At 52.4% G+C, this 16,444-nt stretch overlaps 1 protein-coding gene across 4 annotated transcripts in view; it reads right to left on the bottom strand.

Annotated features, from left to right (window-relative positions):
- LETM1 (leucine zipper and EF-hand containing transmembrane protein 1) overlaps positions 1–16,444 on the bottom strand; it is a 43,013-nt gene that overhangs the window by 14,804 nt on the left and 11,765 nt on the right. For all 4 annotated transcript variants that reach the window (XM_008018131.3, XM_008018132.3, XM_008018134.3 and 1 more), the window contains exons 3-6: positions 14,019–14,469; positions 8,819–8,962; positions 7,191–7,328; positions 5,103–5,306 (exon numbers count right to left, since the gene is read on the bottom strand). In XM_008018131.3, the coding sequence (XP_008016322.1) occupies positions 5,103–5,306; positions 7,191–7,328; positions 8,819–8,962; positions 14,019–14,469 (937 nt within the window). The remainder of the gene's footprint in view (positions 1–5,102; positions 5,307–7,190; positions 7,329–8,818; positions 8,963–14,018; positions 14,470–16,444) is intronic.

Below are 16,444 nucleotides of genomic sequence, written 5' to 3'. Positions count from 1 at the left end.
GTGGGTCACCGTGTCTATGTGAACACCCTCCAGAGTAAGTGGCTAATAGGTTTTGCCAAGCAAGAATCAAACCACTGCCACCAAAGCCCAGTTCTAGGTTTGAAGTGGCTGGAACCCTGTGATGGAGGGTCAGGATCTTGGGAAATGCAGAACGGCTACGACCAATCCCCTGAGACAAAGAAGTCCACCTCCATCCCTCTGTCCTGATGGCAGAACCAGCCCCACCCTGGCTACTCCTGTCACCTAATGTTTCTCCTGATCCCCACAGTCCACCATCTGCCAAAGTGTGCCCAGGATGGAAAAGAAAGAGGGACAGAAGGAGAGGGAACCAGATACTCTGAAGATACATCCTGACCCCATACCCAAAGCGCCCCTCTCTTCTGCTCAGCCCAAGGTCACTGTGACCCCAACTGGAAAAGCAAACAGGAGTCCCAGAGATAGAGGACACCAAGGCATACAGGGAGCAACAGGTGAAGAGAGACATGGAGAAGTAATGACAGCCACCGCTAGGTAGATGCTGGCAACATCTTGACATAACTGTGGACACACATCCAGTTTTAACAAGTAACAGAGCTCCTGTGCATAAGATGCCTCCCCTAGTGTAAAGTCTCACCAGCAGCACTGCAGTGAGCACATGCCACCCACCCAGTCGAGACAGAGGCCACCTTCCCCAGCTCCCGGTGCTGCCCGTTCAGACACCCTTGTCTCCACGTCTGCAGCTGTCACCTGGAGTGCTCTCTGAGCAGGACCATGCAGGACGCCACCTCTGGGGTTCCCTGAGGACCCACTGGGGGTGCTGTGGTTGTGCCGGGTTAGGCCCCTCACTGCCACACAGCATTCCACGGCACGCGTGCCCTCCTTAGCCAAACCCTTCGCCCACCGAGCTGGGCTCCTCCGGTTGATCAGCAATGAAGCTCTTTCTGCTTTCTCCTCCCTGTCCTCCTGTGGGCTGGCTGACCTCTGTTAGATTTCGCTCTGGGGGTCTGAGTCTCTGTGCAGCATTTTTAGCGTTGCTCTGCGGATCGCGACACACAATCCACGCGCGCAGCTCACCGTAGTGCGGTGGGGTTGGCACTCCCCCACGAAGGCAAGCACTGAAGCCTCCCCCTCCATCTGTTCTCAGCTGTTGCCTCCACCGCATCGTCACCTCCACCCCACCACGGAGCACGTCCCTCAGCCCCGCTTGCTACAGAAGGTGCAGGGAGAGCGCAGCCCGCTGTGTCAACCCTCACTCTGGTTGCTGGGAACTCTTCCTGCTGCCACGAGGTACTTTCTCTTACTGTTTCCTCTCTGGTCAAGGAGCTTCCCTCAGCCCTTCCTTTAGGGGAGGTCTGCTGGTGACAGCTTCCTTCCCTGTGATACTGCCTTGGCTCCCCGTCATCGCTATATTTTTGCTGGTGATAGATCCTGGGTTGACAGTTCTTTTGAATTAAAATTGAAAAATAATGCTCCACGTCCTGTGGTCTCCACGGTTCCTGGAGAAATCCATTGTCATTCAACTTTTCCCCTAATAGTAAAGATGCCGTTCTTGGCCAGGCACAGTGGCTCACGCCTGTAATCCCAACATTTTGGGAGGCCGAGGTGGGAGAATCACTTGAGCCCAGGAGTTTCAGACCAGCTTGGGCAGCATAATAGTAAGACCTCATCTCTACAAGAAAAATAAACAAAACTAGTCGGTGTAGTGGCGCACACCTGTGGTCCTAGCTACTCGGGGGACTGAGGTGGGAGGATGGCTTGGTTCTGGGAGGTCAAGGCTACAGTGAGTTGAGATTGTGCCACTGGACTGCACTCTAGCCAGGGCAACAGAACAAGACACCATCTCCCCCAAAACCCAAAAAAAGACCTGGCATTCATAAATGAAACAACAACCACACACACACACACACACGTGTGCGTGCGCACACATAGACACACACACACACACACACGATGCCTTTTTCTCTTTGTCTTAAAACTATTGTCTTCAGGTTCATTAGTTTGACTCTGATGTGACTTGGTGTGAATTTTTTTGGATTTATCTTATTCAGGGTTCACTCAGCTTCTGACATTTGCAGATTTACATCTTTAACTGAGCCTGGGAAGTTTTCAGTCAGCCATTATTTCTTGAGGTACTCTTTCAGCCCTGCTCTATCCTTTCTCCCCCGGAACACCAGATAACACAGATGGTCAACACTTGCTACAGCACAGGCTGTGGGGCTCTGTTCAACGTTTTCTACTATTTTCTCTCTGTTGTTCAAATGGGTAATTTCTATCATTTTATCTTAAAGTTTACTCGTTCTGTATTTTATCTTCTCCATTCTGCTGTTGATCCCACCCAGGTTTTGACTTTGGATACTGTATTTTTCATTTGGTTCTTCTTTTTTAATTTTTTTTTTTTTTTTTAAGAGACAGAGTCTCCCTCTGTTGCCCAGGCTGGAGTGCAGTGACACAATCATGACTCACTGCAAGCTCAATCTCCCAAGCTCAAGCAATCCTCCCGCCTCAGCCTCCTGAGTACCTGGAGCTACAGGCACAAGTCATCATGCCCAGCTAATTTTTAAATTTTTTTTGTAGAGGTGGGGGTCTCACTATGTTGCCCAGGCAGGTCTCAAACTACCGGGCTCAAGGAATCCTCCCACCTTGGCCTTCCAGAGTGCTGGGATTATAGATGTGAGCCACTGCACCTGGCCTTAGTATCTTCTCTAAATATCTTCTAATATTAATATTTAATAATATCTTTTCTTCTCTTTCTTTGCCAAGATCTATTTTTCAAGTGTTTTACTCTGTTGTGGCTTTTGTAGCTTTGCACTGGTGGCTGTTTGAGGCCCAGGTGCAGGGTCTCTAACTGTCATCTCAGGGTTGGTACCAGGCGTTGCCTTTTCTCATTCACTGATACCTTCCTGCTTCTTGAATCTAGATCTGACTTCCAGTTTGTCGCAGCTGACCTCCTCTGGTGCATGGTGGCATGGGCGGTGGGTATTCTAATTTGCACAGAGTTTGCAATTGATGATCTGGCATCTACTAATCCCAGGGCCAAGCTAACAAGGCCAAAGCTGTTTCCACCTCCCTGTGGTCCAGCTTTCAAGCACCAACCACAAACCCCAACGTCTGTGTTTCCCTTCCTGCCCAGTCAGACATGTCTCCACCTGCTGCACACAAGGCAGGCAGGCATCGTCCCCCTGAGCTTACTGCTCCCCATGCGTGTGGAGGCTTTGTGGGGCCAAGTGACAGGGAAGCTGTGGGTAACACATTTCTCCCAATGGCACTGACCTCTCCATGTTGTCACTCATTCATATCCATAAGCTAAATCCTAGGCATATTTCAGAAATGGTGGGAGCGCTGCCTCGGAAGAAGTGCAGGCTCCCCACCCAGCCTCCACAGACATCCGCAGGAGAGCGGTGCTGCTTGCTACCGCTGGGAGCGGGTGTGTGGGAGTTCCAGCTCTCACAGGTGCCTCTCCCAGCAGGAGGGCAGAAGCATCTCAGTACTGTCTCCCACCTGGCTCCCACTGGCACAATGATAGACATGGCCTTGTTCCTGCTGGGCAGTGGTCAAAGTCCCAACTCTCTGCTGGGTCCCCAAGGCCACCCCAGCGGTGGGGAAGTGTGGCGGACACACTATCAGATGAGAGGAAAGCTCAAGCCCCCGACGTGGTCTCCACTGACACTACAGGGGCTGGCCCCCCTCAGCCTTCTCTGACACCATCCCCGCCAGGGGTAGGGTGCCTGCTGTGTCCCAGCAAGGGCAGGATACAGGCTTCCCACATGGCCTTGCCTTGATTCGTAGAAATGACTGGCCCTCAACCTGCTCACCAGAGATGCAGGCATTCCCTTCCTGGAAGAGGCCAACACTGCCCTGAACCTCTTTATCTTCCATAGACAACGCTTGCATCCAGGAAAAACGAAACACTGCAAACAAAATCAAAAGGGAAAGCAAAAGAAAAAGGCCTACGGATAACCCAGTTATTAGAGTAATCAATGTGAACTAGAGTTAGTGCGTTCAAGACGACAAATGACAAAACGAACAGTTTTACCTGAGAACTGAAATCTTAAATTAAGAGCTCCTAATATGAATAAAAGAGTAATCAGCTGGGCACAGTGGCTCACACCTGTAATCCCAGCACTTTGGGAGGCCAAGCTGGGCAAATCACTTGAGGTCCAGAGTTCGAGGCCAGCCTGGCCAACGCGGTGAAATCCTGTCTCTACCAAAAAATACAAAAAATAGTCGGGCATGGTGGCGGGTGCCTGTAATCCTCGCTACTCCAGAGGCTGAAGCAGCAGAATTGCTTGAACCCAGGAGGTGGAGGTTGTAGTGAGTTGAGATCTCGCACTGCACTCCAGCCTGGGCAACAAGATTGAAACTCCGTCTCAAAAAAAAAAAGGCCGGGCGCGGTGGCTCAAGCCTGTAATCCCAGCACTTTGGGAGGCCGAGACGGGCGGATCACGAGGTCAGGAGATCGAGACCATCCTGGCTAACACGGTGAAACCCCGTCTCTACTAAAAAGACAAAAAACTAGCCGGGCGAGGTGGCGGGCGCCTGTAGTCCCAGCTACTCCGGAGGCTGAGGCAGGAGAATGGCGTGAACCCGGGAGGCGGAGCTTGCAGTGAGCTGAGATCCGGCCACTGCACTCCAGCCCGGGCGACAGAGCGAGACTCCGTCTCAAAAAAAAAAAAAAAAAAAAAAAAAAAAAAGGAGTAATCAGACCCAGAAGGAGGGCAGCGCCCTGAAAGCACAAAAGGGCGTGAAACACAGTCAAGCGCGTGCGATGGACGGGACAGGGCAAAGGGGCAAACGGACCCTCGATGAGGCCCCTCATGGGAGGAGAGAGGCACGGAGGCGCCGTCATCAATAAGCAGGACGAACACAAAGACAGACACACCTAAGCAAGTTATTGTAAAATGGATGAAATCCAAACACAGAGAGATCATCCGAGAAGCTGCCAGAGAAAAGACATCCATCTTCAAAGGATCTGCAATCTGCAAGTGGCAAGACTCCTAGTGAGCTTATTTTCCATTGTTCAGCATCTTCCAGAGTCTCTACAATGAGGACATGCTGCTTTTGTCATCAGGAAAAAAAAAAAAGGTAAAACACCATAGCTGTGGCGCAGAGTGTGGCTGGCTTACCTTGTCGTCTGCTTTTATGGAGCGCAGCCGCATGGTGAGCTGGAAGCGCAGGAAGTTGTTGGTGCCGATGGACTGTAGCTCCAGCAGCTTGCATAGGGCCACCAGCTGCGGCCGCGTCAGGTTGTCCAGGGTAAGCTCATCCTCAAATAATTTGGAAAAACGCATGATTTCCTCATTGCTGGGCCTCTCCCCCGTCTCCCGGATCTGCGGAAGTGGTCACAAGGGTCATCCCTGGGGTACGTGCCCACCCAGCTCCCACGACCAATCACATTCCCAAAAGGTGCTGCCTCTCATCCTCAGGGACTCAAACTACTGACTTCTTTTTTTTTTTTTTTTTTTTTTTGGAGACAGGGTCTCGCTCTGTCGCCCAGGCTGGAATGTAGTGGTGTAATCTCGGTTCACTGTAACCTCCGCCTCCTGGGTTCAAGCGATTCTCCTGCCTTAGCCTCCCGAGTAGCTGGGATTACAGGCTGCGCCACCACGCCCAGCTAATTTTTGTATTTTAGTAGAGACAGGATTTCACCATGTTGGCCAGGCTGGTCTCAAATGATCTGCCCGGCTCAGCCTCAAACCACTGACTTCTGACTCAAGTGCTGGGCTAGCCTGGGGAGAGGTGGTGTCTGGCCTCTGGACCTGCTCTGCTTGAGCCAGTAAAGCTGAGGCTGCCGTCTGCTGGGGGAGAGGCCCGGGCCTACCGGCTGCTGCATGCAGGTCCTGTGATCCTCTCTCTGCCACAAAAGTGGCTGGGACCCTGCTGCTCTGGGGCAGGAAGAGGTGCACCCGTATGCACCCACATCTCCCACAGATGACTGCCTGAGCCTTGGGGGAGGGGTGTGCCATCTAGCTCTTTAGGGAGAGCTAGATTCCCTTAGCACAGATCACTCAGAGCCCTTTGGGTGACCCTCTGTGGTTCCCCCCACCTGAGGGACAAGCCACCAGATCAGTCTCTGCCAAGAGCTGGGTTAGGAGGGTCCCTAGCAGAGAGGACAGACGAGGGAGGACGAGCCTGACTTGGTGCCCAGCTCAAATCGTAACATGCAGGATGCCAGCTCCAAGACATGGTTTCAGGTGTGCTCCTGGGGGCCGCCCTACGCAGCACACCAAAATGCGGGTGACCGCAAGCACATCCTTCTTGGCAGCTCGGCAGCCCAGGAAAGGTTGGGACGAGCCCCTCCTCCCGCTCTGCAAGGTGCAATATCCTGGGCAAGGCTCCCAAAGCATGGCTCCCCCTAGAACATCTTGCTGGAACCACCACCCACTCCTTGGGGGCTCAGCAGCCCCATGGCCATGCCGCCTCCTTCCAAGAGGCTTCTCTGTGGTTGGGCCTTGGCCTGGCAGTCTTTTCTGTCAAGGGTCAGACAGCAAGTATTTCTGGCTTTGCAGCCATGGAAACCACTCGCCTCTGTGCTGCAGTGGGAAAACCCCACAGACAAGGAACACGCATGGCTGGAGTTTCTAGCCCCAGGTTTAAGCTCTTCCTGCACTTCAGACATCCTTCTGACTCCAAAGTGTCCCAAGTCCCTCAAGTCAATGACACTGGCCTCGTCAGCCCCATCTAGTCCTCAGGGATCTCATCCATGGCACCCACCCTCTCCCCCATCCTCACCTCACTGGCCACATGACCACAGGAAACCTCGAGGGCTGCTCCTCCTCTAGAGCCCCCACTGCTCCCACAGTCCAGGCCTCTGACCAGCCCCTGGGACCTGGGACCTTCTTGACTGAGTCTAGCCAGAGGGCAGTGCCCAGCAGAGGAGCCCGGCCAAGCCACCCACACCTCACAACATCAGGGTCTCGGGCCCCTCATGGGTCAGATTCTACTGTGCCTGGAGGACTGCAGGGTGATGAGACACAGACACCCGTGATTCTGAAGGCTGACGAGAAGCAGCCACCACAGCTCAACTCACTGGGAGCTCAGGGGGGCCAGACTCCTGACACTCCACTGGCCCCCAACTGAGCCTCCAGGGTAAAGTCTCAAGCGCCAGCCAGCCACCTGGGGGAGCTCCACTCTGCTGAGCACAGCGAAGGGGAAACAGAAAAGCAAGGAAGGCTCCCTGGTGAGGTCACAGGGACTCAGACGCATCACAGCACCTTCTGGAAAAATACAGAGAAGTCTTTGGTGGCGCTGCCCTTGGCTGCCTTGTTCTTCAAGGCCATCTCTTCGATGGTGTCCTGGAGGAACTTGGCCAGCTCCAGCTTGACCCGAAGCTCCTTCTTCAGTCTCTCCTCCTGCAAGGGCAGAGAGGGCACTGCACTCCAGGCCCCGGCCTCTCCTGCCGGCACCTAGACCCTGGGGCCTCCTGGAGGGTGGGCTCAGGAGTGCACTCCAACTGCTCAGACTGTGGTTTGGGCAAGGAAAACATCTCACGTTTGTGCCCAACCCCCACCCCCAGAAACATTTCACAAAACACTGACTCATATAAGTGCAATACATTCTCAAACCCTTTTATTTCATGGTTTTAAAAAATACCCCTGTGGGCCAGGCACGGTGGCTTATGCCTGTAATCCCAGCACTTTGGGAGGTCAAGGTGGGTGGATCACCTGAGGTCAGGAGTTCGAGACCAGCCTGGCCAACATGGCGAAACCCCGTCTCTACTAAAAACACAAAAATTAGCCAGGCGTGTACACCTGTAATCCCAGCTACTTGGGAGGCTGAGGCACAAGAATCTCTTGAACCCAGGAGGTGGAGGCTACAGTGAGTTAAGACTGCACCACTGCACTCCAGCCTGGGTGACAAAGTGAAACTCCATCTCAAAAAACAAAACAAAACAAAAAACAAACAAACAAACTCGTGTGATCCCCTAAAGCAAGGGTCGGCACACTTTCCATTAACAGGCTAGACAGGAAAGCATTTGGCCTTCATGGGCTGTGTGGTCTAAAACAACTGCTTAATTCTGCTGGTGCCTCACAGACAAGACACATTATTGGGCATCGCAGGTTCCCACAGGGGACTGAGAACAGGCAGGGTCCAGATCTGGCCTGTGGGCTGCAGCTGGCTGACCCTGCCCCAGAAGGACCTCACAACTCCCCTACAGCCTGAGGAACACTGGTCTAGAAAACCTGTATTTTAAAACACATTGAGCTGGAAGCAGTGGTTCACACCCGTAATAACAACACTTTGGGAGGTCATGGCAAGAGGATTACTTGAGCCCAGGAGTTTGAGACCAGCCTGGGCAACATAGCAGATCTTGTCTATAAAAAACAAACAAAATAAATTAGTCAGGCATGGTGGCTTAGCCTGCAGTCCCAGCTATTTGGGAACTAAGACAAGAGGATCACTTGAGTCCAGGAACTTGAGGCTGCAGTGAGCAGTGATCGCGCCATTGCACTCCCGCCTGGGTGACAGGGCAAGACCTATGTATGGTGGTACACGCCTATAATCCCAGCTACTTGGGAGGCTGAGGCAGGAGAATCTCTTGAACCCGGCAGGCAGAGGTTGCATGCAGTGAGACAAGATCGCACCACTGCACTCCAGCCTGGGTGACAGAGTGAGACTCTGTCTCAAAAACAAATAAATAAATAGATAGATAAATAAATAAATAAAGAGAAACAAATCCAAAACCCAGCATCCACTGAATAATTATCACACAGTACAAGGACGATATGAAGACACATAAAGTCTCAAAAATGTCTAGCACTTGAAATAGTCACAAACAAGGAAGCTACCACAATGAATTTCAATCTTGTTCCAAAACAAGCAGTTGGGATGCTGCCCTCACCTTGATGGACTGAGTCTCAAATGTGGATGGCAACATGTTGGGGAAGAGCTTCACAGCAACAGGCAGCAGAAATTCCATGAACGGCACCACCACAAACACGAGGAACGGCACCAGGCGGAAGAGGTCAGCGCAGATCCGGAGAAACTGGAAAGGGGTGGAATCCATCAGAGGGGAGCAGAGCACATGTGGGAACAAGGGCAAGAGGTGTGAGCATTTCTCCTATAACGGTTTACAGGCACAACCTCAGGCAGCGACTCACACGACCCACTGAGGACACTAAGTTCTAGAACCACTCAGCAGACCACTACCGAAACCAACTTCTTTCTCAGGGTCCAAAGCAAGTACCAGTAGCCTCCAGAAAAGGAGGGTATAGTGCTGACACCAAGGGCTACTGGGTGCTCCCGGCGATCTAGTCCTCCAAGGACACTGGCCAGCAATCCGGGCTCAGGGCCAGCAAGTGAGGGCTGCAGGCTGAGGACTGGGCATGACTAGAGTGGTGAGGGGTCACCAGGATGGGCTGACCCATACCTTCTCCTGGAGGGTGCTCTAGAAGGAGGGCTTTTCTCGTGTTTCCTCAGACTATACTACAAAGCAGTCATTAGGAAAAAAACCAAGTATTTCATTGACATAAACAAACTAGTGCTTGATGCCATTAAAGAAACACCCAATTTGAAACAATCAGAAATCCCTGTGAAGCCTGAACAACTGCTGGAAAACAGCGTGGGTGATGCTGCCCCTCCTCGGTGCTGCTCGCATGGGTCCTTTGGCCAAGGTGTTCCGTGTAGTTCCTACGTTTCCACTGGCAACAAGTGAGCAATCCCAGGGAGACGCCCTGAGAGCAGCAATGTCCTCTTCCTCCTCCTCAGCCTCTTTCTCCCGACCCTGCATTCATGGAGCCAGCCTCCACTCTCATGGACACAAAACAGAAGCTGCCTAACTCTCCTATCTGTCATCTGTAGGAGGGGAGAACCCTGCCTTCCTGTACATTCATTTTTCTATTTATTATTGCACTGGACCCATGGACTCCTATTTTTCACTGATTACAATTTATGACTGTCTTTATTCCCAAACGGTGCCGTATTTGGGCAGGACATATCCTTAAAGCTGGTACGTGTTTTTTGATATGCCTCATTAATTTTTTTAGCAGTTCTACTGAGGTGTAATTAATATACCATAACATTCACCTATTTTAAATAAATTTGGCCGGGCGCGGTGGCTCAAGCCTATAATCCCAGCACTTTGGGAGGCCGAGACGGGTGGATCACGAGGTCAGGAGATCGAGACCATCCTGGCTAACACGGTGAAACCCCGTCTCTACTAAAAAAATACAAAAAACTAGCCAGGCAAGGTGGCGGGCGCCTGTAGTCCCAGCTACTCAGGAGGCTGAGGCAGGAGAATGGCATAAACCCGGGAGGCGGAGCTTGCAGTGACCTGAGATCCAGCCACTGCACTCCAGCCTGGGCGACAGAGCGAGATTCCATCTCAAACAAACAAACAAACAAACAAAAAATAAATTTGATGATTTTTGGTAAATCTATACATTGTGAAATCATCACTAAAATCCAAATTTACAACTTTTCTTTTTTTTTTTTTGAGATGGCATCTAGCTCTGTCACCCAGGTTGGAGTGCAATGGTGCGATCTCGGATCATTGTATTTTCACCTCCCTGGTTCAAGCAATTCTCCTGCCTCAGCCTCCCAAGTAGCTGGGATTACAGACATGCGCCACCAAGCCCAGCTAACTTTTTTATATTTTTGGTAGAGACAGGGTTCACTATGTTGGCCAGGCTGGTCTCAAGCTCCTGACCTCAGGTGATCTGCAGTGCTGGCCTCCCAAAGTGCTGGGTTACAGGTGTGAGCCACTGCACCCAAATAAGAAAATAACTTCTTAAATGTTTTAAACACAAAAGCGGAACTACAAATCCCATCCTCTTAGAGCACATTTAAGTGCACAGGATTATCTTTATTTTTTTTATATTTATTTTTTGGAGACGGAGTCTCGCTCTGTCTCCAGGATGGAGTGTGGTCGTGCGATCTCAGCTCACTGCAACCTCTACCTCCCGGGTTCAAGTGATTCTCCTGCCTCAGCCTCCTGAGTAGCTGGGATTACAGGTGCCCGCCACCACGCCCAGCTAATTTTTGTACTTTTAGTAGAGACAGGGTTTCACCATGTTGGCCAGGATGGTGTTGATCTCTTGACCTCCTGATTGGCGCGCCTCGGCCTCCCAAAATGCTGGGATTACAGGCGTGAGCCAAGGCGCCTGGCCAGGATTATCTTTAAAAAGGAAGGCTGGTGCCGGGTGCAGTGGCTCATGCCTGTGATCCCAGCACTTTGGGAGGCCGAGGCAGCAAGACTGCTTGAGGTCAGGAGTTTGAGACCAGCCTTGGCAACACAGTGAGATCCAGTCTCTACAAAAAATTTAAAAATTAGCCTGGTATGGCAGCAGTATCTGTGGTCCCAGCTACATGGGAGGCTGAGGTGGGAGGATCTCTTATGCTCGGGAGGGCTGAGGCTTTGGTTAGCTTTGAGGGTGCAATTGCACTCCAGCCTGGGTAGGGGAGCGGACCCTATCTCAAAAATAAAAATAAGTAAATAAATACTAGAACCACACAAACGTGATATAAACACCAAGAGCTAGAAACCATGAGGTGTTCTTGGGAGGAAAGGGTGGAGTGGACAGGAGATGAGGCTGCACCTGGGAGAGTGGACTTGATTCTCACACAGGGCTGCACTCTCTGCGGCCCATGGTGTCCCATGGCTCTCACAGAAGCAAACAATATCTGTGCTGAAGAAAACTAGCTCGCCACCTACATCATACAAGGTGTGCCCCTCTGAAGTGAGATTCCATCTCTTTTAAATTAAAAAACTAACTAAAAATAAACGAATCGAGCTTTTAGACTTAAAAACATAGCCACTGAAAATAAAACCTCAGTGGTTGCATTAAATAAGATTACTTCAGCTGAAAAGAAAATGAGTAAAATAGAAGGCAGACATCTAGATTGTAGCCCCGAGACAAAGACAGAAAATGGAGAATCTTTTTAGAACCGTGAAGGACAGCAGGAGCTGGTGCACCAGAGGCCAAACCAGGAGCCCCAAGTGCCTGGCCACTGGTGAGCAAGCAGGTTCTGCGGCAGGTGGCAGACGTGGAGCCTTGGGGTCAGGAGCACGGATACCAACAATAAAAACAAACTCACCCACAGACACACACAGCCCTCCAGACGAACCTGGAAGCAATCAGACAGACAGGGCCTGCACCTGCACCAGAAGTGCAACAGTGGCGACGCAGACCCCTCCCTGGAAACAGCAGCGGGGAGGGGGAATGGCATCGAGAGGGTCAAGAGAGTGGGTGGAGGTGTGTGCTGAAAACTGCTGGTGGGAAAGAGTCAAACACGAGCAGACGGTGTTGCAATTCAATTCAGTGGCTAGGTGCGCCTTTGCATAGGTGTGGTGTTATGACAGGTATTAGTTCCTGGCTCAACTGCCCTTGTTACAGTCTTTTGTGATAATGTTAGGTGTGTCGGGCCTCGGGGGCAGGCCTCTGACCTCCCTACCCTGCTTTCACCTGCCCTCAGGCAGGTCACTAATCTTCCCAACTTCTTGACTATGGGTTTTAAGACCCTCCCTAAAGAAGGTTCCGCCCTATGCCCTGAGGGAACGAATGCCCAAGAGGACTGGGTTCAAGGAGCTTCCAGAAAGCTGAACACGGTAGAGGTTCACCGGGAGTTGCGACCCGGGAAGCATGGAAGCTCCATGCCCCTTCCCTGTACATACCTTGCCTGATGGTCTCTTCACCTGTATCCCTTGCACTATGCTTTATACTAAACTGATAAGTGTTTCCCTAAGTTCTGTGAGCCACTCCAGCAAATTAATCGAACCCAAAGTGGGGGTGGGGGTGCCATCACACCTCATGTAGCCCATAAATACACGTACCTACTATGTACCCACAAAAATAAAAAATTAAAACAATTTAAAAACAAAGAGGGGGCCAGGCACAGTGGCCCATGCCTATAATCCCAGCACTTTGCAAGGCCAAGGCAGGTGGATCACTTGAGGCCAGGAGTTTGAGGGCAGCCTGGCCAACATGGTGAAACCCCTCTCTCCTAAAAATACAAACATTAGCCGGGTGTGATGGTATATGCCTGAAATCCCAGCTACTCAGGTGGCTGAGGCAGGAGAATCACTTGAACCCAGGAGGCAGAGGTTGCAGTGAGCCAAGACTGTGCCACCGCACTCAGGTCTGGGCGACAGAGTGAGACTCTGTCTCAAAAAATAAAAATAAAAATGAAAGCCAGGCGCGGTGGCTCACGCCTGTAATCCCAGCACTTTGGGAGGCTGAGGTGGGCGGATCACGAGGTCAGGAGATCGAGATCACAGTGAAACCCCGTCTCTACTAAAAATACAAAAAATTAGCCAGGCGCGGTGGTGGGCGCCTGTAGTCCCAGCTACTCGGGAGGCTGAGCCAGGAGAATGGCGTGAACCCGGGAGGTGGAGCTTGCAGTGAGCCGAGATCGTGCCACTACACTCCAACCTGGGCGACAGAACTAGACTCCGTCTCAAAAAAAAAAAAAAAAAAAAAAAAAAATGAAGAGGATTTGGTGGGAACCTAACTTGAAGCCAGTCTGTCAGAAGTTCCGAGAGGCCTGGACTTGAGACTGGTGGGCGGCATCTTGGGGACAGAGTCCTCACCCTGTGGGATCTGATGTTATCTCCAGGTAGATGTTGTCAGAACTGAATCAGAGGACACCCAGCTGGTGTCTGCTGTGTGGTCTTCTATGTGGATGACTGTTGCAGTGGAGGGGAGATGAAATACACGGGTAAACGGAGTTTTTCCTAGGCAATAGGTTTTTTTCTCTACCAAACAGAAAGCAAGCCCTAAAAATAACTTTCAAGCAATCTATAGAGTGAAAAGAATTTGGGCACGGCCCAGCACGGCGGCTCACACCTGTAATCCCGACACTCTAGGAGGCTGAGGTGGGAGGATTGTTTAAGCCCAGGAGTTTGAGACCAGCCTGGGCAACAAAGTGAGACCCTGGATCTATAAGAAACAATTAGCCAGGTGTGGTAGCACAAGCCCGTGGTCCCAGATACTCGGCAGGGTGAGGCGGGAGGATGGCCTATGCCCCGGAAATTGCGCTACTGCACTCCAGCCTGGGTGATACAGCAAGAAAAAAAAAGAAAGGACTGGACATGTCCCCATTACCTGCCTGCGCTCCCGGCGGGTCAGAGTGTGGCCGTTGAGGATGCGCCAGAGCATGCGTGCTGCGATCTTGGTGTCGATCCATAGCAGGCGGAAGCCATGGTAGTAGTGCTTCAGCTCGTCCAGCACCCTCTGCCCCAGGGACTTCTTCACCACCACCTCTGCGGGGGGGCTGTACACTGGGCCACCTTCCTCCAGCTTCTTGTTTTTGTCCTTCAAGGACTTGAGGGACTTCTCTACTACCGAGTCATCGCCAACAGGGCGTGAAGAGTGCCAGCCGCGCACAGGAAGGCACCGAGGTCCCACAACCACAAAACCCACAGAGGTAGAGGTCCATGGCGCTCCCAACACCGTGCGAAGGCACTCGGGTCTCAGAGTCCAACAGCCGAGGTGATCACCTCTGAAGGATGGGTACACAGGGTGGATGGAAGTGCAGCAGCCAAATGGAACATTCCTTGAAAAGGGAAGAGTAGAAAACAATAGTAAGAGCCAGCACTAGCCTTTGACAGCTCAGCACCAAACACCAACAGCAGCAAAACCCACATGCCTCGTGCCATGCCATGTCACAACCACACACAGTCCCACCTACTTCCTGATGTTTGCACTGCCCCTGGGGAGCCCTTCGGAAGGGAGGCCAGGACAGCGTGCAGCCCCCTCAGCCCCACACCTCGTCGGACAGCAGCATGGGCTCGCTGATCCCTACAGAAGGGCAGGCAGGTCAGACACAAACACAATCAGCAAAGGATGGATCCCTGGGTGGGTCTCCCAGGTCCACTCCCAGAGACTTGGGGAGGTAGGGTGCATTGCTTTGGCACTTTGTGGGGGAATGGAGGCAGAGTAGAGACTTTGTTGACTTTGGAGGTCCTCTCCTCCAACAAGTGACTTTCTGGAAAGACCCGTGGCTCTTGAGCAAGACCTGCAGATCAGTAAAGGCGCTCACTGACCTCAGATCTCTACACTAGCTGCCTGCAGGCACCGGAGCAAAACAGCAAAATCCAAAGAATAAGGCCCAAAGCCCATCTCCTCCTCCTCTACGCACCTGTCCACTCTGGCACCAGCAGGCTCTGAGACCAGAGCCTCACACCTGCCCCCTTGCCTGGACATCCCTAGCTCATGCCCTTGCTTCACTCAGATCTCCCTGACCACTGCACCGCTCTGGCCTCTCATCCACAGTGCTGCCTCCTAGCGGGTGCCCTGCTGACATCTGGCCATCTTAGAGACCAGGTGCACACTGTGTGCACCACACTTGCTTTCTCCCAACCGGAATGTGGGTCTGCGAGGGCCAGAGAGCAGGCTCGAGGCCTCACAGGCGGCAGCGGGAGGCTGGCACTAACCCAGACCCATCTCGGTCCAAGCTGCATCGGCCCCAGTAGCCGCCTGTGCCGTATCCATCACAGAAAGGCCTTGAGGAGGCCACTGTAGCCCGGGCATCTGCAGCATGGACTGTGCCTGGCCCAGAACCTACGGTTTGTGTGCAACACAGAGACTATCATTTGACCGCAGCGTGGTGCCACAACACCATTTACAGTCCAAAATTCAAACAGCTGACCTGTGCGAGGCCCTTTCAGGCTCACGATCTCCTGCGTGTCTTGCCTGGCACACTAGAAACTCCCCTGCAATTGGGCACAAATCCCCCCTGGGTGGCCCGAGCTCACCTAAAAGGCCATGTGTGTCGCATAACTTCACATCAGCTCCTCCTGCTTCCATCAGTTCTCTGTGCCTGGCCTGACACCAGCGGCAAAGCCAGAGTTCCGGAGCAGACTGTTGGAGCTCAAATTCCAGCTCCACTACTTACTGCTGTGTGACCTTGACTGAGTAATTTAACCTCTCTGTGCTTTGGGAGCATTTCTCGTGAATTCGTGTGTTAATAGATACTAAGTACCAGGACGGTAACTGCGACATGGGAACACCCACCAACGATGTGGCTCCTGTGATTACCACCACCTCACAGCCTCGGAGAAGCCACCGATCAGAGCTGGAAGCCAGGTGGGGACTCTCTGGACCCGCTGCTTGTCTCTCAGATGGGGATACTGGGGGCCTGCAGACACAGGCCTGCCTCGGCTTGTAGCCCGGAGAGGGCAGTGCAACTGGTGCAGGGCACTGTCAGCCCAGGGCAGCTTAGAGTGAGCACACACCAAGATCAGAAACCCAGGCAGCGGGGGTTCCTCTCTGCACCCCAGTAGAGATGGGGTAATGGTCTGAGATCTCCCACAAGAACTCTCCCAGGCTCAGAGTCTTCCCTCAATTACAGACAAGCAAACCCAACACTGACCTCATGGAAAGGTTCTCAAGAATACGGGAAACAGATACATGGAAGGTGCCTGGTGGACACCAGTGAGGCCTGGGAGGGGCAGAAAGGGGGACAGGCACCCCCCCCTTGGTCACCTCCCCAATCCCTGTGAGGGCAGCTCCAGGCTCTCTCCAGGGTG

This window comes from Chlorocebus sabaeus, chromosome 27, assembly GCF_047675955.1.
Source record: "Chlorocebus sabaeus isolate Y175 chromosome 27, mChlSab1.0.hap1, whole genome shotgun sequence".
In the NCBI taxonomy this organism is placed as follows: Eukaryota; Metazoa; Chordata; class Mammalia; order Primates; family Cercopithecidae; genus Chlorocebus; species Chlorocebus sabaeus.
The sequence above is the reverse complement of the archived record's forward strand: the minus strand, read 5'-3'. Positions and strand labels throughout refer to the sequence as shown.